We start from the raw sequence: 23,181 nt of genomic DNA on the forward strand, positions 1-23,181 counted from the left end.
GCAATACCATACTTGTTATCAATTCATTGTTGGTTTTGGTCCTTTCATTGGATTTGTTATTAGTAAGAAAAATAAATAATATGACCAGCCTTATTCTTTAATCAGAAGTGTGTGTGGGCACAGTTTACACTGCCAGTCTTGCCTCACATCTTGCCCTTTTAAAAGCCCACTGTTCCCTACAATTCATCCATTCTTTCTCATTCCCTGTTGTCTCCATTTGCTCCCCATCTTGCCCACCTCTTGTCACCCTTTTTCATCATCGTCCTCTCACTCTCGTTTTCCCCCACCTCAGCCTGCCCTGCTCACCCTCATTGTTATGTAAATGAGAATCGATCCTTCTCTCTGCACCCCTCTGTCCGCACCTATGCAGTAGCCTATATGTATGTGAACGAGCTAAAACAGGCAGATGTTTATTTCTTCCTTCGTTATTTGAGTACATTAACAATGCAAACAAGGAGGGGGGGAAAAACAAATGATGAAAAATAACAGTTCGTGTAAACAATTAGCAACGCAGACGCATTTTTAATGGAAGCTGTGAAACAGGACAACAACGACTGTGCTTCGCTGACTGTTGTTCTGCCGCCATCTTGTGTTCAGACTTGAGTCGGCGTTGACGCGACTGTTTAATCCTGACGTCGTGCCCCGTGGTTTGATGGGAGTTGGAGTCAGAATGGATTCGGTACTTCCTGCTTTGACAAGGAAGACCAAGAAATTTCGGCTGTTAACTAAAAAGTTGTTCGCCTGCCAAACAGTTTCACCTCGAAGAGACAGAAGTGAATACAGAGACAGAGTAAGTATGTGTTGCTGTGATTTTATTAGTCGACTTGTGAAACAAGGAATTAAGTACATTTTGAGCAGCGAAGTTTTGGCAATTGAAAGGTCGCTAATGTTACAATTGTAAGGTATGCTCGGGTTGTATAAGTACATGGAAAAGGACCCCAAACCAGTCTTTATCAGTGACTTACTCAAGTTATACTTGTGAATAACACTATTACAATACTTGCGACTTAGGAAGGACAGAAGTGTGGTAATGATTATGTCAAAGTTGCTGGTAAAGCAATTAAACTGTCAAAGCTCAGCCAGGATTGATTTAAGCTACCTGCATCTGCCTGGTATTGATTTTCCACCCTGGTGCCTACATGGAGTTCACACAACAACAATAGGTATTATGTAAGTAAGTATAGTTATGTAAGTAAATAAACAAATCAACCCTCACTTATGGCATTTGTTCATTCAAAATGATTCTGTCATACTGTCTATCAATCTATCTACATCTCTGTTTTTTAACTACTATGTCTTGTGAAAACTGAAGGCAGTTGTCAGTCCAGGAATTTGGTAATTAATCAAATTTCAAACATTTAAATGGGAAATATTTTTCATTTTTGAAACCTTTAACAGGGGTCACCAGTAGAAATACGTTGTTTTTATAGGAGTCACAAACCAAAAAGGGTTCAGGGCCACTTCTGTGGTGATGGTTTCTACTAGGGATATGTAATATAATAATATATACCATTTGTCTACCGTAAGTGATTTTGCCATACTGACATTTTTATATGATTTTCACATTAATTTAATGTAGTGCTTTGATTTGTCAGGTATGTAATCAACACATACCTTGATAGAGGATTTTATCCATATCAACCAACCCTACTTTATACCAGAACAGGGGTGCTTGGCAAAATAACTGTTAAATGTAAAAACATATCATAAAAAAAGGAAATGCAGAACTCCCCAGGAGGAACTGCCACTTCACTGCTGTAGTTGGGATGCACTCTCGCACTGAATCATTTCTGTCCTTGAAAATATAGAGATAACATGACTGTTTAGAATGAATAGGATCTTTCTGTCCTAGACGATATATAGCTGAGGAATGACATGAATTCTTGCGCTGAATGGGAGCCTATTTACTTTTGTGAGTCCTCACTTTCCGTCAACAAGTTGGCTCTCACAATGCCAAGAAGTCCCAGAGAAAGCATGTTCGTACATACAAGAAATGACAGACAATGAGAGAGTTATCTGTATAAAAAGCTCCCCTGGCAATGAGAAGACTGACAAGATTTTATAAATGTTGGGATCCATCATTTATGTTTGCCTCCACCATTAAAACACATCCTGCTATATTGTTGTCCTCCCTTTCCAGACACCCTGTACCTTGTTCACTGTACATTTTTCTCTTCCTCAGATGTCTTTGATGGAGCGTGGGGGAGTCCGGCCAATTACAGCAGTGGCATGGACCTCCAACACCAGCACCTGCCCCAAAGATTTTAACCTGGTACGAACAGAGATATAGAGGTTTATACAACTGTCAATGTACAATAACACATTGCTGACACCGGACTAACAATGTTAAACCACTTAGAAACCTACCAACCAGGCACCAAGTGTTTCCACACACTCCACTGTGACCACAAGCAGCGTGCATAAAGTCTTGAAATGACAGAAAACTTAAATTCTTTCGGAAGGCTAAAGGGTATATTGGCTAAGAATGTTGCGTTAGTCTTATCTGCTTGTAACAAAGATGTGTACAATATATTGCACACAGAGAAAAGGTCTGACGTTTGCACTTTAAGATTAAAATGAAGGGGAATTGATATTTTTTGCCTTGACAATTTAACTTGTATCCTTGATGCAACCTCACAGTGGAAACACAGTACCATGTATGGATGGGGCCAAAATTTGACCAGCCATATTCTCTCAGTTTATGTAGACAGACAGTTATAATATGCAGTATGTCAGCGGGGTCAAATACTAAGAAAATGGGAACAACCTCCAGAATCAAAGTTCAATCAGATCTTGTTGGAAATATTAAGTAGGTCAGGTTTAGTGTTTTGATTAGCTGAAAATTAGTTAAGTGAAGTGAAGCGTCGCCCTCAAGTCAAAAGCCCAACATTTAGGCCACCTCTAACATCAGGCACTCTCTTTATGCCTCAGTTTGCCACATTACTTGCCTATTTCTCAGACATGTTTGTGATGTCGCATGTGGTATATCTAAGTGTACCCCTCTTCCTCTTAATCTCTCTGCCCTTCTGCAGATCAGCATCACAGAAGACGGCGCAACAGCGAACTTTACACGCAGCTTTGCCATGAAGTCTGGATATTACCTTTGTTACAGCAAGGTAGCAGACAGATGTCGCATCAGAGAGACACTTCCATACTTTTAATAACCATATTACTTGTGTCTTTGCAGTACCACAATACATCATGTATGTTTCCCACCAGCCCTTTGTTCTCTGCACTGTCTTCCATAAACAAACTGTATCTCTCTCTCTATAGGACTTAGCAGGCGGTATGGTAGTGTCAGACATTCAGCTTATTTCAGATAAGGACTCTATTCCTCACGGTTATTGCTATATAGCAGAACACCTTGAACCAAGTGAGTACAAAATATCCTCACAGTGCAGAAATGTCCTCACTACGATAGTTTAAAGCTAAAATTGGTCCTCACAAATATAGCAACACAAGCCACACACGTACAATTGTTTACACATTCCTGATATTTGATGTCTTATTTACTCACTGCTATTTTAATGTGCAGTCTGATGGACGTTATCTGTATTTCCGTGTGTGTGTGTGTTTGTGTGTCCAGAGACCTCTGTTTCGAAGAAGAAGCGCGTGTGTGTGCGCGTCGTCCCAGTGGGCAGTGTGGACACAGCTGTGTTGGATATCAAACTTACAGCCAAAAGCAAAATGATGTTGCAGCACTACACATATGTGGGGTTGGTAGCAATGTTTATCAAGGAATATCTTAAATCCCACAACCTAAACACAGTGGTCTGTATTCAGAAATGAGTTATTTAAAGACCCCTTGCTTTCAACTGTGCACTCAGTACTTAATTGGTAGTTATGCGGTTCTGAATGTATCATTAAATGTGCCTTTTTCCCAGAGACATCCATGGCTACGTGTTGTGGTGCAGAAAGGGATATTTTTCTAGCCCCATGCCCCAAGCCAAGCCCCGCAGTGTCAGCCTGGACATCCGCAGACTCTCACTGGAGCAGCCGTCTGCTCCTCTGCCCCTCAGACCCAGGTACAGTACCGGTATTTAATGTCTAATAGTGCATTTTAATAATTCACAAAATTAGTATCACAGTTTGACCAATAAGACAAAAACATCATCATTTTATGTTTCCCTTAATAAAGGTCAAAATAAGAAAGAATGCAGTTATATAACCCTACAGTATAGCACGGTTTGTGTCTTGGAGATGTTTAGCTCTTGGTGTTAATATTTATCAGTTTGTCCCCGCAGCAACCCTCCTCCTCCACTGCCACATCATAAACTGAGCCAGAGACGCTACAGCCTCCACACCAAGGACAACTTGGACAAACCTGCTGACAGCAGTATCCAGGGAAACACAGGTACTCTAAGAGTTTCTTCCTCATGCACAGGAAACATATTACTATTTCTCACTGCAAGCAGCCCTCTCAAATATTACCTACCTCCACTCTCTGCAGCCCTGGATGGAGTTCCCTTTAGCCTTCACCCAAAGTTTGATATCCATGCAAACGGCACGGTACGTTTTGACATTTTCAACAATACAATCACACTGAGCCTCTGATATAAGCATGTATTGATGTATTTGTTTCTCTTTGTCTTATCTCGCTCTCTCTCTCTCACCCTCAGGCTCAACTGAACTCTCAATTAAACAACATTCGCATAAAGTCTCTCCAAGACATTGAAAATGAGGTAGGGTCACATCTGACTCTCAATTTCAGCTCTGTGATTCTTAGATTAGGAACATAAACTTTTTCTAACAAAGAATATACCCACTTTGTTTTGTTTGTTTTCAGTATAACTACACTTTTGTAGTGGAGGAATCTGCAGCCAAGAGGACCAGACCATCAGTGCCGACCGGAGGCCCCCCGTCAGCTCAGTGACCTTTGAACTTTGACAAAGCAAAAATATCAGACTTGTGCGTTTAACTCTGTCCAAAGGCGTTTAGCATCTCACATTATGGTACAGATGAAGGATGACAATGCCTACACTGTAGGCCTATGATATTAAGCTTCAAGTAGAAAGGTTTTATCGCCATCTATGGGCACTACCCTCCTGACAATCATACTTAACTGCCGTTCAGATGGTTTGACTGTTTGGTTGTCATGCCACACTTATCCCTTGCATTCCCCTTTATTTATCATGTTATGTCTATACTCCATTACCATCTTCAAGCATTCTGAGTTTCTATTTGCCAAAGGAAGGGCCTGGCTTGCAATTATATTGTCTTAACCGGACTGTTTTTAAGAATACAGCCATTAAGGCTTTACAGGATTAAAGATGTAATGAATCTAATCTGTAGAGTATCTGATGTTTGAGGCTGCTCATCTGCAGCATTAAGCCCACTGCTAACATTTATACTAATTGCTTAAAAAAAAAAAAGCTTCATTATATCATGAAGATTGCCATTGAAGATGTGTGCTACTGTCTCTGCAGCTGATATCCTTGAATGTATCTTTAATTCGAATCATTAAGAAATTCTAAAGCTCAGCTGTAGTAATGTAATATTGGTAGCTGAACTCTGCTGCAGATTTTTAACTGTACACACTAGATACACTAAAATATCTAAATGTAGTTTATAGGGTAAGAAGAATAGATTACTATCAGGTTTGTATTATTTCTATTTCAAGGTGTATGGAGGAAGGTTTTATATTTTCTCTGTGTGTTAGTCATACTTAAACAAGATATGTGGGAAAAGGGGGAGAGAATCAGTTTGTTCTAACTGTCAGGTAGAATAAGGGCCAAATATTTATCTTTATATATAAATATTTATATTGTACTCCCTATCATTGTACAATATAGGAAGTTTTGTTTTTATGGTCTGTATAGCAAACTTTTATTGCATGGAAAAAATAAAAACCTAAGAAACACTACTTCAGGTGTGTTGGTTTTACATACATACTTATAGAACAAACCAGAAAATCCGAAAGTCTGTTTGAAATCCAGCTTGTGAATGTAATTTGTGTACAATACAGTAACAAGCGGTGGGAAAAGACAAGTGTGCAGTATTCGTGGTCTGAGAGGTATTTTCATTGTGGCGTAACCTGAGCAGTAAGTAGTCCAAATGGGAGAGCATATGGACAAAGAAAAACATGTCTTGACCTATTTATTTAGACGAAGTTGATTGAGCATGTATGAAGTTTCTTAGGAATGCCTTGCACCAGTTACTGTACACACTTCACATTGGAGTTAACAGAGAGCAACCACAGTATCATATTAAGGATAATTTTCATTCATACAATTCATTCATTTTCCGTGCCATTCTTGAAATCAGCCGTCTCTAAGTGATGAGTCTGAACTTAACCTAAGTTGTAAACCACAGCCTCTGCGGAAGTGAATTAATGACCAAACTACTAAGTGAGCACCAAACAGATCAAAGCTTTAGTGAATCTGAAAGTCAGTGTGGGATAATTTGTGGTTAATTAAAAGGTGGTGGTGATGATTAATTTCCAGGTCTGTTAGTCTGCTCTCACTTGGAGTTTGCATGCAAGAGGTACAAACTTTCAAGTATGAAGAATTTCTAAATTTAGATTTAAATTAACTTGGCATTACTGACTGAGTCTCGTCATTCTGAAACAGGTCTGAAAAGGATTCGCCATTTATGTTTTGTCAAGTCAGGGTAAACAACTGACAATAATGATTTTATTGTCAATTCTGGATCCATTATCTTCATCACTTCCTTTACACACAAAATGTATTCCAACCTTTATTCCACCCTCAGGTTATTATGCATCTCTGCATATGCAACTTTACTCCTACACTTCTACACGTTTTCAGCTCTTTTTTTGACTAATATTTTCCGCTTTTGCTTTCATGGCACGTTACTGCCACCTGCTGCACCATACTGGACTGTTTATGTTGGATACTTTATGTACACATTCTCCCTGCATAGCAGCTGTTATGCAAACTGCCAGCTGAAATCTTTCATATTGTTTGTAAATTATGTATTTTTCAGTTTCCAACTTTTGTGATGAAAGTGTAAAATGGGCATGGCAAATTGCATCTGCACAAAATGTATTGTAATTATTTTCAATTAATCGATTATTTATTTAGTCTTTTTTATGACAAATGAATCACAATTTGCCAAACTCCAAAGTGATGCCTTAAAATGACCAACACTCAGATATATTTATACTAATATAAAATGGAGAAAAGCAGGAAACCAGTGACCTGACATGTGGTGTATCCAGAAAATGATCAATAGTTTTGCATGATAAGTAGCTTTAATGGACTGTTTACTTCTCACATGGTTTATGGCCATTTACCTACATTATTAATCAACTAAATATTGCAGCACTACTGTGTATTCAAATTCACTCTTCACTCATGTGCAGAATGTAATTGTGAAGCGTAACTGTTGGTGGTGCTTAGTATTATATTATATCATGGTGTTATATCCTTACAGGTGGATGTTTTATGTGTTTGTCTTGATGCTTCTGTCACACATATTCTCAGTTTTATATTATGGTCAAAAAGAAACTTGTTTTTTTCCCCCCTTTTTTGTATGTTACAGCTGAAATGACAAACAAACATAAACTTTAACGTGAACTTGAAATGAAAAAGGAGCTGTGGGCCTCTATTGAAATTAGGTAATAATTATACATTTCAATGTGATTTAGTGATGCCTACAGTATTAACAAACACATTTGCAATTAAATTAATTAAACTAATAGGGACATGCTGGTTAGCACCACTTTTACCTGCTGGTAATCCAGCCTTGACAAGAAAAAAACTATTATGTGAATAATTTAAGTGAACAATGCACATGACTGACTGTGGCTACAGTAAACTGTAGTAGTGTTTTTTTTATTTTATAATTATCCATCAAACATAATGTTATCCCATCCTCTAATGTCTGTTAGCTCTAGTTTTTCCCTCCTTGTTGATACGCAGTTTTTGTTCACTGCTAGCTTTCATTTTCTCTATGAGGATTTGCTTTCCAGCTCTGCAGTGACTCTTGCGGGTCTGTTTGTTCTGCTCTCCGGAAAACGGGCTCTGATTCCAACCAGCTGTTTCCCGCCTCACACAGACCAGCTGCACACACACACACACACACACACACACACACACACACACACACACACACACACATAGTAGGCGGAGGCAGCAGACGCGCACACACACACACACACACACGCACACACACACGCACACACACAGACAGACACGTAGTAGGCGGAGGCAAGAAGCCACACACACACATTGGAGGGAACCCCATCAGCTGTGGGAAGCAACACAGCTTGAACTTACTTTTATTTTTCTAACTCTATTCTTCAGATTGCCAGATTTTGAGGCTGTATTTGAGATATGTGCCATTGAGGAGTACAGAGAGAGCTCTGCGCTAAAAACACACATCACTATATTTTAACAAGGACAGCAGTGGAGGAAGGAAAAAAACAGAAAACACGGACTACAGAAGGTGGCTTTGAAAGCATGGAATATTTCATGATGCCGACAGACAAGATACCCTCTTTACAGCACTTCAAGAAGACGGAGAAGGATGTTATTGGAGGTCTCTGCAGGTGTGTAGCTAGCTATTTTTCGTTGTTGATACGAAACTGCTCGCACAAATAATGCCTCATGTGGCTGTAGTGTGTGTATGTGTGTGTGATGCAGTCTGACTTCAGTTAGCATGCTAGCTCTTAGCTCTTCGCTGCGTTATGTTGGCAGCAGGAGCGTGGTTGTAGAAATTAGCAGCTTGTTGGCCAGCTGCTGTTGTTGGCGGCGGGGAAATAGAGGATACTTTGACTTGTGTTATCACATTTGCTGGCCGAATTACATGTAGGAGCCCACAAGGCATGTTTGCAGCCATTCAGCTTAGAAATATGTAAATCAGCGAGGTGAAATCGATACATTTGCGTCCAGTTGAACACCAACCACGTGGTAGTTAACGTGTTCCCCGCCGCCTGGCTGCTATACACCAAATCACACGTTTATAACGACACTCCTTTGTGTTTTCACCGACTAACTTGTGTGTGTGATTTATTTCTATGTGTGTTAAATACGTGTGCGCAAAATGGGGTTTCGACTATGCCATATGCGTAGTTAAATAATGGTCCGCGCAGCAGCCATGGCTGTGTCGTGTGCTACAATTAGCTTAGCTTGGCTAGCTAGTTAGCCACCACAGCGCACTCGTTGTCGAACCCTGTTGTGTATGTACTGACTGGTTTTCACTCGTATGTACGAGCTTGTTCAACCGAAACACGCCGTCTTATGAGTGTAACGGTGAACACAAAGCTGCATCCGCCAGTAGCAGGTCAATGAGTGTTGGCTAGCTTAGTGCTAACGGTAGGAAGCATTGTTCTCCATGATGCCAGGGGGCCTGCTGCTGCTGGCGGAGTCACATTTCACTGCTGCTAGCGTCCAGACTGTCTGACGCGCCCCCCGGCGGCCATGTTGGAGGTCCGCAGCTCCTGGCAGCTACAGCTGACAACAGCTGATTTCATCTGTAAACTTTAAAAACCCCGACACCTTTCACCGGTGTGAGATAGATGTGCTTGTTTTTCTGTGCGGTTTCTGGTCCAAGATCTGATAGATTTGTGTCAGCATGCAATAGTATAAGACATATTTTAATATGTGTAACATGAATGTCTATATACACACATAGTTGGATGTAACAAGCACACATTTAATTGTTTCGCCATACTTGTCACACATGGTTTCATTAGACCCCTTGATCATCTCACATTAAGTGAGCATGTGTACAATAGATATCTTTTGAGGGATGAAATGACCATAGTAAGCCTAAGTACTGCTTATGCTCCTCAGTCTGTTTGTATGTTCATTATAATGGGGTATAACCAGTAGATTAAAATGTATTTCAGAGAACTGCACCAAAGGCTCTCAAAGTTAGGTGAAATTGAGACACGGATGATGATGAAGGTCTTTTTTATGTTCCTTTTTTAAGGTGTGTTTTTCTGCTTTTTAGCTTTTAGTTAAGCTGACTTTACTGGCTTGGAAACACACCGTTTGTAATCAAATCAGACTGTTTAAATTTAGCTCTGAACATTAGAGCATGGCTGCACACCCACACACTCATCTTTTGTATGAAATAACTATTTAGAGCCATGTGAGCTGTGTCCTCCGTCTGACCTTTTTCATTTTCGTAAACATCCCAGATCTGGTTCTCCAGGTTTGTTGTCTTCCTGGCACGATGGTCATTTTAAGGCTTAATGGTTCACGTATTTCTCCCCCTGAGTAAATAAGACAAAGGAGGTTTTGCCTCCATAGCATCCAAACTCATGTGGAGGAGGTGTGTGAGGGGCCACTGAGTTCAACCAAACTCAAAGACCTCCTGGCAGCTTGACTGAGGAATGTATAGAGGTCAGGACTACAGCCTGTTAAGTTCCAGGTTAAAGGTTTATGGAGTCCATGTCAGAGATCAGCTCATTGCAAATTTTATTGTTATTATTTATTTCGCAAAGAATAGCAGATTCGCTTCAGAGGTGTGTGTTGTTAGCTGATTTAGGGGAGCTTATATCGTCTCAATGGACACATAGCCTTCATGGACAGAGTAATGACCTCCTCTCTCCTTTGACCTTCCTCCCTTAGCCTGGCCAACATCCCTCTCAGTCCGGAGACGGCCCAGGACCAGGAGAGACGAATACGCAGAGAGATTGCCAACAGCAACGAACGCCGGCGCATGCAGAGCATCAACGCAGGCTTCCAGTCCCTCAAAACGCTCCTGCCCCACACAGACGGAGAGAAGCTCAGCAAGGTGCAGAAAACATGCAAAACACAGACAACGCACAGAAAGGATCACTCTCATGACAAAGCTTTAAATGATTGGGCACAATTGTTGAATTGTTTTGTGAGACTGTCAAGTTATATGTCCATGCGCTGATCTCCTATTCACTTCTTATTGGTTCGTCCCTGCTAGGCGGCCATCTTGCAGCAGACGTCCGACTACATCTTCGCCTTGGAGCAGGAAAAGACACAGCTCCTGGCACAGAACAACCAGCTCAAACGTTTCATCCAGGTAACAGCCTGTGCCATTGTTTTTTGTCATAATTGTGTCAAGCAGTGACTCTTGTATACCATACTATACCATGTTCACTCCTTTTAAGCACAGTAGAAAGAGTTGAAGCTGCATCACACCTAACATTATGCTGCCTTTAGTTCAATAATTGTTGTCTGGTAAATGTATTCTTTCAAATGGATTACTACCCAACAATGACGTCTGTATTGTGATGGGTCTGTCTTAGCACTTTTAATCTTGAAAGAGATATGGTCTTTCAGAGGACAACGTTTCCCTGTCTGGCTCGAGTGTGGCATGTAATGCAGGGTAAGGTTGATATGTGGTGCAGGTGGCAGCATCAGGTAGTGTGTTAGAGGCTATGGTGAGGCTTCGTTCTTATTGAAGCACGTAAATATCAGGTAGGGCAATTTATTAATCATCTTAGTGATTATTGACCTATGCAAGTATCGTTGCAGCCAAACTTTAATTTCATATTTGCACAGCTTGCAAGTGTTGGCAAAGACAGTACAGTACCAAGCCATGTCTGTTTGCCAGTCTCATTAGTTTACCACGCTGTTGGTTCACCTGGTGTTTTATTTTCTTGGCCATTTGTTCAACTCAGTACAAGCAGCTTTGGCATTTTTAAATAGAGTGGAAACTCCTTAGATCGTGTACAAACGGTTGTGTTTTGGAGCACCCCCCCATCCACATGCCAAGTTTTAAATATGTGAATATGCTCGTTGTCTGTTTTTACATTTAATCCTCCATGTCACTCCAGGAGTTTAGTGGCTCATCACCTAAGAGGAGGCGAGCAGAGGAGAAGGATGAGGGGATCGGGTCCCCAGACACGCTGGAGGAGGAGAAAGTCGAGGAGCTGAGGAGGGAGATGTTAGAGCTGCGACAGCAACTGGACAAGGAGCGCTCGGCTCGTATGCAGATGGAGGAGCAGGTGAGACAGAAGGAGGAACCACGTTCTTCATGGTCCGTGTCCTTTTCCCTGTTATTTACTGTTTCATTTCTCGTTCCTGACCAGCCATTTCAGCTTCTAATCAGTATATGTGTCCGCTACATGATACATGATCAGTCACCTCAACAAGGTGGTAGCTGCCTGGTGGTGTTGACAGATTCACCAGTACACCAGCCAGTTGCTGATAAGCTGACATCCTGGATATACCTGAACAGCAGGTTAAGACAAAGGGGACTGAACAGGTGGTGAAGACAAACAGAAACTTTAAACAGGTAGTGAAAGAGGAAAGTAAACAGTAGAGGAGATGCAGGGTTGAGATATTTCTCACAGATGAGCTGAGCAGTAATTCATACACATGATGCACTTTGTCTGAAGTCACAATAGTAAAGCAAATACTGCATAAAACTTTTATTACCATTCATTGTTATTTATCAACCAATCTTCAATTGTACCTGTGTATCGTTTTTATTGGTTAATGTGAATTGTACAAATTAGCGTTCATTGCTACCATTGGTGTAGAAATAACCCTTAGTTCATTCATTTTGTTTGAATATTTACGCAATAATTTAGAGGCCGTGTATATGTTTTGAGCTGCCCTTAAATTGTAATGAATTCATGTAATAAACACATCCCTATGTTTGTGTGCAGGTGCGATCTCTGGACACCCAGCTGCACCCAGAGCGTCTGAAGGTGATCACTCAGCAGGTGGAGGAGGAGCAGGCGCTCCTCCAGAGCCAGACGCTGTTACGGCTGCAGCAGATCCACTCCGCCGCTGACAGACAAACACACAGTCCACAGGTCAGAAACACACACACGCTTAAAAAGTAGTTGACAGGTTGCAATTTCCAAACGTGAACACACTGCGGTTTGCAGTGAGGTGTTGTGGCCTTTTTAAAGCACTGGCCTGTAAATGATGCAGAGTTCAACAGTAACAGTTACATGTAAATACACACAGATGTAATAAAACATTTTGTTTTTCAGGTGCTGGCTCCCCCCACTCCCCCTGCCCCAACCCACCACCCCACAGTCATCGTCCCGGCCCCAACACTAACCCAGCACCCCCACCATCACGTCACCGTGGTGACCATGAGCCCGTCTGTCCACAGCAGCACTGTGTCCACGTCCAGACAGAACCTGGACACTATTGTGCAGGTAGGCGTTTGTTTTACTTTGAATAGAGGGTCCTTGTTGAGCCTCTAATATTCGAAGTAATTCAGTTGTGATTTCATAGTGAAAATATGTGTTTTCACCTAAGAATTTCCTCTCGGCGGACTGAATATTTGCTGCAGCCTTCAGTGTTTTTCATCCTCTGCTTTCAGGCCATCCAGCACATCGAACGCACTCAGGAGAGGAGAGCGAGCGCAGAGGAGGAGCAGAGGCGAGCGGTCATCGTTAGCCCCGCCCACGTCGCCATGGACACCGCCTGCTCAGACACAGACACCGACACAGAGGGAGAGGACTGCTCAATGAACTGATCCACCCCATGAACTGGCACACACACACACACACACACACACACAAACAAAATACCTACTCACTGTAAGATTCCCTCCAGGAGCTTGACTACTTTTAAAAAACAAAAAAAGAAACTCTCTTTGGCATTATCCAAACTCTTAAATCCAGTGGTTAAGCTCTGTGTCAGTCTCGTACTGTAAAATCTCTGAAGATTGAAAACATAGGATGGTCAGCGTGCAGAGGAGGCCCAGTGGGATTTCTAGCGGCTGTTTTTTCAATGTCAGAGGCGGTCTGTGGCTACTTGAAAACTTGAGGGTCTCCTCGTGTAAAAAGCTCTCAGCATCAGTCCGTCCGTCATGTGTGTTTATGTGTGCTACATAGAGTCGCAGTATCACAGTTACCTGTCGTCACTGGCACGCTGACAGTATTATTTGTGCTACAAATTGATGGAGTCAGTACAATGGAGAGATGAATGTAATGACACAATAAACAAGCAGCTCTTGAATCTGAAAAGGGACTTGGAGTTGCATATATTTCTTCCCCAGTCTTAATTAGTTTGTTTTTCTTTGAGCCCTGGTTGGCTAGGTGATATTCTGGTGCCAGTGGCCACAAAACCCAACTTAAACTACAACAGAAGGCATTTCTAAAATTAAAAAGTTTGGGAAAAATTCAAACTCGATCACAAAGCTAATTTGAGGATAGATGTTGAATGAAATTATGTCTGATTTACTTGAAAAAGAAAAGGTTGTGTTTTTTTATATCTAAATAAGCCCTTAAAAAGATAAGCTGTTGAACAATTTACATCGATCGTCTTTTGGTTTCAATGTTTTTTCATGTTAACTTTTTCTTTCTGTCAGGGTTACTGAATGTCGAAGGTGAACATTTTGTTATATTGAGATTAACAACTTAAAATTGGAGGTTTGTCAGGTTTTCACAGGGAACCGGAGGCCTTGAGGTGAATTTAGCAAAAGTCTGACTTTAATTTTGAGCAAGCCGAAGTGTAGACTTTCTACTGGTTGTTGCACCCCTAACCTAAAAAAAAAACAATTGTCAGAACACAAACAGCATTTTTAGTGGCTGGTGTTAACGTTCAATCTCCGACAGTTTGACTAAATCAAACTCAGTCCTTGTATATGAATTCATTGAAACAGATTAACATGATTCACGCGCTCAGTTTGCATGAAGGCTTCCGGTTTTCCTCCAAAGACTTCCAGTCCATCTTCTGGTCTTGGCTTGTTGATTTCAGTGACTATGCACTAGAGTTTTTTGGTATTTATGCAATTCCATCTTCAGTACATTTGTTGGTGTCATTTATACATGAGGTGAAGTTGTCTATGCACCGTTGATAGGTGTGTACATTACACCTACAGTATATGTATGAAACTTGACATGCTTGTTTCAAAGAATGTAGTCTCTACTTGCAAGGTGCTCTTTGTCATCCTGGTGCTCTGCTGAGGCCCGAACCCTACATGTCACTTCATCACTTGATCACGTTTATTACGTGTGTCTGAATTCTTTGCGAAATGAAATGTGTCATTTCAACATCCTGGGATTGCTTAGAGGGCAGGGAGGAGTTGTGTCCGAGTACAAATGACAGCATATGTTGTGTCGTCTCGCTGTGCGATTTGCTCACATGAATAGTAAACCTTCGAGACATATGCTTGTCCCATCTTACTGAACTCCAACCCAAAACGCATCATTTTGGAGCTGAAGAGGATCAGCAGCTTTAGTGTGTGCTGACAGATCAGTGTACATTTTCAGTGCATCAAATGCCACAAAAAGTGCAAAACTCTAATGAAAAGCACTCAACTGAATTGCAGATCTTTGCCCAATTTTCCCCACCTCTCTCTAAAATGCACCAAGTCTGTCCACCTCATGTTTCATTGCTTATATTTCTCTCGGGAATTTGACTGGAAATCCCTGCTTGGAGCCTCCCTCCTGTCATTCTCCATTTGACACGCTGACATGATGCTGTAAACATTCCTTTTTATTTGGATTTGTATCTGTGTTTTGATCTCTTATATGTTCTGTTGCCAATTGAATGCATGTTACTAATTGCTGTTTTCTCTTGTCTAAAGGGGCTTTTGTTTTGACATTTTGTTTATTATTTTTTCATTAACACATGACTGATGCGTTCAGTGTGAAACTGTCTTGTGTGCGACATTATTCACTCACTGACATCAATTTTATATCTGGTTAGACTAGTATTTCTCATGCCAAACATGGGGGGGGGGATTCTCATATTTAGTTTGTGAAACGTTGTTTAAGGGTTTGGTGTTTTACTGGCAAATGGTAATCCACAGCCTGGCCTGAGGTTTGTTATTGGTCAGCTAAACAGTTTCCCCCAAATGTTTCTGTACATTGTGTTGCAGCACTGCTGTCTTTTGGTGGAATTTGAGATGTTTGATATGAAGCACTTGCTGTTCTGTACTGCCTGAATCAATGATGAGGAAGATATTATTTTGCCTTTTTTTTTGTAAACTCTTTGCTGAGACACGACTCAACAGCTGTTTATTGTGTTCTGCTTTTCTGTCTTTTCATCTGTCTTTCTCTTCCTGTTTTCCATTTTTGGTGACAAGCATTTTTTATATTTTTGTGATTTATATTTTTGTTTTTTTCCCATCAGTCCAGGTCGATGAGAAGCTGTTATATTTTGTTTATAAAAACTTGGGTAAACAGGCCTTTGTAAAGATGAAAAAAAATAAAATTTGTACTTTTTTTATTACACCCCTCTGCTTCCTAGTTTACTTCAATAATGCATGATCTGAACCATTTTGTCCACCAAGTGGTGACATTGAGCAACTTCCTCATTTGGCAGCCACAAGGAGAAGATGCTCTGCAGCCTCGAGTTCACGTTTCATGTAAACAGGTGGCACACAGGCCTCCTTTTGATCCCTATAGTAGGAGCACAGTTACTAGAGATGTCCAGCTGTGAGTTTAAAAATACATTTTTATCATTTGAGCGGTGTAGAAAGTAATGAATACACTACTGGGTGGTATTGATAATCAGACATTAAAAATTGCACAGATATGCTTATTAGAATCTCTTAAAATCAATGGCTCTTACACAATTAGTGATAAAACTGAAACAATAAGACTACAACATGGCCACTCTGCGTTTTCCCTGTTTTCAACATTCCCGATTGGGCCAGGCAGCTGCTCTGACACACAATGGCTAATACGGGTGCAGCTGCTAGGCGCCACCTCCAACGGCATGCCCTCTGACCTTCAGCCAGAACAGTATATATAGCCATGGGAGATGAGGGGAAGGCCCCTGGCAGCCAAAATGAAGTCTCTGTGGTCTGTGTGCTGCTTGCTGTCTCTGCTGGCCCTGTCTGCTGCAGGTACGTGGAGGGTGATGGGGTTTGAGTGAAATATGTAGGGTTTTAGCGCTGTTGGATGCATTTTAGGGGACTTATTTAAGCAGGTGTGGCGTGTGCAATGGAAATGGAGCTTTGTATGTCTTGCTGAGAGTTGACTGTGGACAATGATTTTACAGGTAATTAATCAAGGAACGGTTGAAAGATCAATATCTTTTTTGTTGTTGAGCCATTTGATTTAATGACGATCAATGTGCAGCTAAATGAGTTCCATTTATTTCCTGATTGATCATTTTGCTTCCTGCCAGATGGAGGTTTGTGTCTTTGAAATGTGCAGTGTTTCATACGGCCTCCATTGGCTCTTTCCTGTATTCCAAAGTTGGGTTGAAATACGCTTCAGACTTTGACCGACATCTACACACACCACTGCATGCGTAAACCCAGCCGACTGCGCAGACAAAGTGGATAATAACTGAACGTTATTGTGATGCAGTGTGGATCTTTGTGGAAAAAGTCAGGGCTGAGAGGTGTGACACCAGCTGATGGAAACTCTTCCTGTCTGCTGCTTATTGTCTCTGCCCCCGGAGAGAGACACAGTGACAGCACTGACAGAGTGTTCTTGGACTCACTACAAAGAGTCACACTCGCTGCTGCAGCCAAGGCAAAAGCTGGCTGAAATGATCAGTTTTCCCACTGGATCTATTTTCGGTTTGACTGTCTCTTCACAGCAGTTGCGTGCATGTGTGTAACTCAGTCAGTGCTCAAGTGGGATTTTGTGACGCTCGATGTTTGCTTACCTTTCATTCCATGTCAAATGAATGAATACATGTTTAAAGTGAGCAAATCGGAAATGACGGCTTTGCCAGGAGTGATACATGATTAAACTATAGAGGTTTACACATCACAGTTGTTGCTCTGCTTGTTTTAGAGACTGTTAAGTGACTTGTCATGCCTGGTTAAAGTGGAGGCAGAGAATACCCTTGTCTGTCCTTGCACTGGTTCATTTTGGCCTCTACAAGTTGCCGTAGTCACGTGTCAGGCATCAGTCAGACAAAGTCACCAGATATTGTGGTCACCAATGCCATGCACTGATACACATCTCTTTAAGACTCTCAGGAATGATACATACACATACACATCGACATCATGTACATATGCGCATACAAAGACGTACTAAGGAGCAGATGCTTGAAATGACGATCATAAAGTCATAGAAATACGCTCCATGTCCCAAGCTAAACTCGGTGCTGCGTTAAATGTCTCGATAAAGCCTCATCACTCCCGCTCTGCTCTGTCTGCAGAGCTGCTAATCTGTCATTCCAGTCAGCAGGGTCCATGTCAAGGGGGGATGTCCCAGCTAAAACAGGCATGAGAGAGCTCAGCAGAGGGCATGTAGGACCAGAGTCCAGCAGCCAAACACAGTTTAAAGTTACATTATAGACAAATCAAATACAAATAAAAGTTGAGGTAAATGGGATTAAAATCAAGTAGTTATAGAACTGAAGTGACGACACACACCCCCATTCAGATTTGTGTGAGCGTGGGCATATCTCAAAAAGTGCGAGATATGACAAAAACTGCATGCGCAATGATGACATGAAAAGGTGAGCGTTACAGGTTTATTAGCAACAGAGAACGACTGTCTGTGTATGTGCCTGCAAACTGGTGCTGCAGCTATAGTGATAACTACAGTGCTAAGCAGAGATCAAACTGGTTGTGTAGATTAAGAAATTAGAAAGCGCACCACTTAACCTTTGGCTAAATAGCCTCAATTAATTAGTATGGATGCTGATTTGTTCTTTTTAAATGAGCCAGGAATGCAAACCCGCTGCTGGCTGCACGTTTGTGTTCCTGTGCACTTTTGTTTTGTCTGATTTCTAAAAAGAAGAAGAACTCATCATTCATCGAGGCCATTGTACTCGAGTTACACAGTAAGCAGGGTGCTTGTCGTCAGCATTTGTGCTGATGCATTTATTGTTCTTGGTCTTTAAAGAGATACTGAGTCACGCACAGCTGCACACTGTTGCAGGGAATGGGAGCAATAGTGCAGCGGCATTGCAGGCCAGCCTCATGACAATCGCAGGGAGGAGGAGAGCGCCACACTTCCTGAAAATAGGAATGGAATTATCCCTCCTTCTTTTCACCCTCTGACTCATTGTGGGACTATTTCTGTCCCAGAGATGTACCATCCAGCACCCAGGCACCTGTCTCACTCTATCCCCACATCACGGTGCTCTGCTCAGGCTTCACTGCCGCAACATCAGGGTGAGGAACCACCAGAGAGGCACATTACACCAAACTTTAAGACTGCGCACTACACTAATAACTCCCGATGCTGTTTTTGGATGTGCACACTCTGACTATACTTTGATATTCCCACAATGTTCAAGTTAGTTGCACATAAATAATTACACAGCATACTTTTAGTTTCCAGAAAAGTCAGATAGACGTGTATTTTATTTAAGCTTGAGGCAATTTTAACAGTGGTATTGCAAAGAAATGTGAGAAAACACTATCAAATATCACATTTTAAAGCTGCACTAATCAATATTTTTATATTAACAATGGATTAAATGACTAAGAAATTATGACTGTTTTGGAACTTTATTGTTTTGGCTGAGTCTCACGGCTCTCATCAACCATGTTTTTGGTCATAAACCAAAGTATTGGACAAATTGACCAGGGATGAAATATGTCTGAACCAAATGTTTGTGCCAGTCCTTCCAGTGGATGTTGAGACATTTCCTCTATCCACCACTTCATGGTGGATAGAGGTAAAGTCAGGGGATCACCAAATTTGCCAGGATTCATCCTCATTTGAATGTCTGTACCAAAGTTCATTGGTCAGTAGCCAAAAAAATGCCTCCCGACAGCCATGTTACTATTGTGATTAAAAACAGAAAATCTACTTGGGAAAAGGCTCATTAGTTTTTCACAAATAATGTGTAATTTTGTGCTGCTAAAACTTTCCCTCTTTATAATATTAATCTGAACAGAATATGTCTCAAAGATCCTATATTCTGTCTTTCATATTTTCCTCCCCCACTGCCACATCTTTCTCATCTTCCTAACTGTGTTAACTTTAATTTAATTTAGCCGTTACCACAGCAGAAAACGATCCCTCCACTTTGTCTTCATAACTATCTCGAGACATGCAGTGTGGAGAAAACCACAAGACTAAATTCAGCCTGTATGATTGCAGAAGCCTTGTGGTTCCGTTATTTATCAGTTGTTATACATTTCGTGTCATGTGCATATTTAACACCCTCTCCAGGTGCACACATTTCATGTGGAACAAAATCACACAACCTTTAGCACATTTACCTTATTAAATATAACATAAACAAACCAGGAAATAGTCACTAGGTCTGACCTTGTTATGTAATGACACTTAACTTTGGCAACCCTTCCTCATCAACTCGCTTCAGGATCTTGGCTGCTGCTGCTGTTCATGTTACAACGCAGACGATGCTGTAGCACTATGTCTTTGGACAGCGTCCAAACCTCCCTCATGGCTCGATCACAACAGCATTGCCGAGCTCCTTCCTCATGAATGCCAGAGGCCGGACAGCCTCCTGCCTCTGCTTCTGCCAGTGACAGCGAGGGAGTACGCATCATCACGTCACATCAACTCTCTCTGAAGCTGTCAAAATGCCACTTAAAAGAACAGATCTGACGTGATAAAGACCAGTAGACCTTTAAACCTCCACGTTTCTGTAGGGGTGATTTGTGTGCTGGATTTTATTCTTTATCTCTTGGATGATTTTGATTTGAGGCTTGGACTCTTTGGCCAATTTGAAAGCATCACCACTGTGATCAGTGAAGGCCTGGCCAAGCATTGGATGTCCATTGGTTCATATTACAGAAAACAGTGACCTGCCATAACCAGAGTCTTACCTTGGCCTTTGCTTAGACTTGGAATAAGACTACACAAATGTCACTTTTTGGTAAAAGCCAAGAGCAAAACTATCATCACTATGCAGGAAACATTATGAAACAAAACGTCTTCATCTTCACAGTTTGCAGAGTGTCGATGCTTTGGGAATATAAACGTGATATTCTCTGGTCACTAACGCTGACAATCCCCTCAGGAGGTGTTAAGCTAACAAAGCTTCCAGACACAGGAGGTGACAAGCGATATCATGAGAACAAAATTGTTTGATGTCTGATTCAGGGCCTTAAAATAGGGCAAAGAAGTCGTCATGGAGGATGGTACGGTGAAAGGGGAGTACGCGGAGTCCAGCTAGCATCATTTAGGATAGCTAGATGAGCACTAAGCCTTCCACGCAGCCCAAAATATAAATGTATTTTGACTCAGAAGCAGCTGATCTTGGTTTGATGGAACTTCAAAGCTTTACACTAGTAGTCTCACATCCACATTTAAAACGGATAGCCATACTATTGTTTGTGCAACTTCCATACACACAACCATCTGGTGATGCACCTTGTCATGTTACGTAAGCATATTATTAGAAACAGTGGAGTTTATTGGCTATTTGGCAGCTATTTTTTGAGCCATTTAAAGTTTCACATTTTGGTGTACATCCCTCAAAATCAAAGACGGGTCCCCTTCTAAACCTGTCATGAGACGAACCTGATAATTAGAAATGAATTAGCGTTTGGTTTCACTCTGCTGAACTAATCGGAGCTGTGTGATTCAGAGGTCTGGCACCAGGCTATGGCAGGCCACCCAAAGGATGTGTTGCTCAGCTGATGGCACGATTCTCACAGTTTTTATGCCATTGCTGTATGCCTTTTTCACAGCAGACATTTTTAATTTGACATTTTGTGGTAGCAGGAAAGGCACAGGTGTAACCAATGACGCTCTGGAACGAGGGCTCTTGATGAATGATGACGTGCTTTTCTGCTAAAACAAGGCAACATGTTTCTCAAAAGATCTGTTGCTGTTGGTGATGCCATACCCGTTACAAATAATAGAAAACAAATATAGTGTCTGCTGCCCCTAGGTGGCCAACAAAAAGCAGTTATTGCAGATTTAACAGTGTAATAATATCTAAAGCTATGAGCACGTGTTAGCTTCTTCCTTAGCCTGTTTGCTCATGATGGGCGTTGATCCAGAAGCCTTACGAGCGTGAAAAACCCGTGACAGCTGCCTACAGCTCCGAGTCTTCATCCCACACGCTGACCCCATCTTGTAACGTGAACTGCAGACATGCACTTAGCTGCCTCATATCACACTGTGTACCATGCGTTCCTCAGTCTTAAGACCTCACAGGCATATAATTAGTTAGTTAAAGTTATAATTAAATAGAGGTCATGGCCTTGTGCTCTTTGTACACTGTGGTTGTGAAGAGTATCTAATGTACATGTACGCATGTGATGTGATGAAGAGGGAGTCCCCCGGTTTTAGCTGTGTTTGTTATGAAGCCATAGTAACTATAATCTACTACACGATGCTGAGTGATGGTGATGCCTGTTTACCTGGATGTGATCTGGACTGTGTGTGCGAGCAGCTTGCGAGAAAGAATGAAACCATCTTTGGCTTTGCTGTGAACATAATACCAAGTACTTAACTGCACATATAATCCACCTTCCACCAACTTCGTAAAATATAAATGCACTATTGATATTTTCTGCAAGACACAAATAAGAGAAGTGCATGTCCCACAAAGAGAAAAGTCACTGTGCCTCTTGAACATTGCACTGACTATGATTGTCAATGGAAGTCCTCAATCAAATTTTAATATAAATTGTAAAATAACATGTTAAAAAGATATACAGACATTCAAAAAGTACAAGTAAGAAAGCAGCAATGTGACCTGTTTATGCGGTACGAACCCAGAAATGGCTTCTTTTGGATTAATTAGATTAAATCATGACAACAATAATATAAATGTACACAATCAATATAAATACGTTATTCTATTCCAAGCCACTCTGTCCACTCAGCTGTCTTCTTTTAGATTCTCAACACAACTGTCCACTGCGCGTCGGCCTCAAATAGTCCGTGCTAGTGTCACCATTCAAGGAGCTGAAATCCGAGTCTTAAATCTGGGAGGTGCTGAACATCTGATCTGCGACTGAGCACTGACGTAACAAACAAAGGTGACTGGCCTGCAGATGTCCAGCTGGTTTACACCGTGCAGTCTGATTGGTCAGGAATGCATTTGTTTTGTCTCATGTTTTTCAGCCTCATGGATGTATATTGTTGTATTATTGTTGTTGTATTGTTGAAGGAAACATTTCAACCACATCCTTACTTCAATACACAGTTCTTAACTTTCCCCCCAGACTTTATTAGTTTACACTTAGAATATAACAGGCTTCTAGTGAATTAAAGTTTATTTCTGATTTCTTTTTCCTTTAAAAAGCCTGTGATGATCAGTGTTCTGATCAGGGATGAATTCTGCATTTTTACACCAAGATCTTATTTGTCTTGGTGTGAAACAATGCTGATCAAAGACTACATTCACAATGTTTTCATAACCTGAGATGTTAGACGCCAGCACAGAAGGTGATCTCTGTCTAATC

The 23,181-nt window shown here is 41.3% G+C and overlaps 2 protein-coding genes across 2 annotated transcripts; both read left to right on the forward strand.

Moving 5' to 3' along the window:
• Window positions 1-652: 652 nt before the first annotated feature.
• Window positions 653-5,847, forward strand: LOC139307086 (multivesicular body subunit 12A-like). Its single transcript, XM_070930970.1, has 10 exons — window positions 653-790; window positions 2,183-2,272; window positions 3,033-3,116; window positions 3,274-3,373; window positions 3,587-3,716; window positions 3,885-4,025; window positions 4,245-4,354; window positions 4,451-4,509; window positions 4,620-4,682; window positions 4,787-5,847. Exons 1-10 carry the CDS (start codon window positions 653-655, stop codon window positions 4,871-4,873), a joined length of 1,002 nt encoding a protein of 333 aa, XP_070787071.1. The 3' UTR covers window positions 4,874-5,847.
• Window positions 5,848-8,226: 2,379 nt separating this feature from the next.
• LOC139307091 (transcription factor AP-4-like) lies at window positions 8,227-13,882 on the forward strand. The gene is made up of 7 exons (XM_070930974.1): window positions 8,227-8,512; window positions 10,542-10,707; window positions 10,870-10,968; window positions 11,726-11,896; window positions 12,563-12,685; window positions 12,896-13,066; window positions 13,234-13,882. Exons 1-7 carry the CDS (start codon window positions 8,424-8,426, stop codon window positions 13,387-13,389), a joined length of 975 nt encoding a protein of 324 aa, XP_070787075.1. The 5' UTR covers window positions 8,227-8,423; the 3' UTR covers window positions 13,390-13,882.
• Window positions 13,883-23,181: the final 9,299 nt, after the last annotated feature.

This window comes from Enoplosus armatus (assembly GCF_043641665.1).
Source record: "Enoplosus armatus isolate fEnoArm2 chromosome 2 unlocalized genomic scaffold, fEnoArm2.hap1 SUPER_2_unloc_1, whole genome shotgun sequence".
Lineage (NCBI taxonomy): Eukaryota > Metazoa > Chordata > Actinopteri > Centrarchiformes > Enoplosidae > Enoplosus > Enoplosus armatus.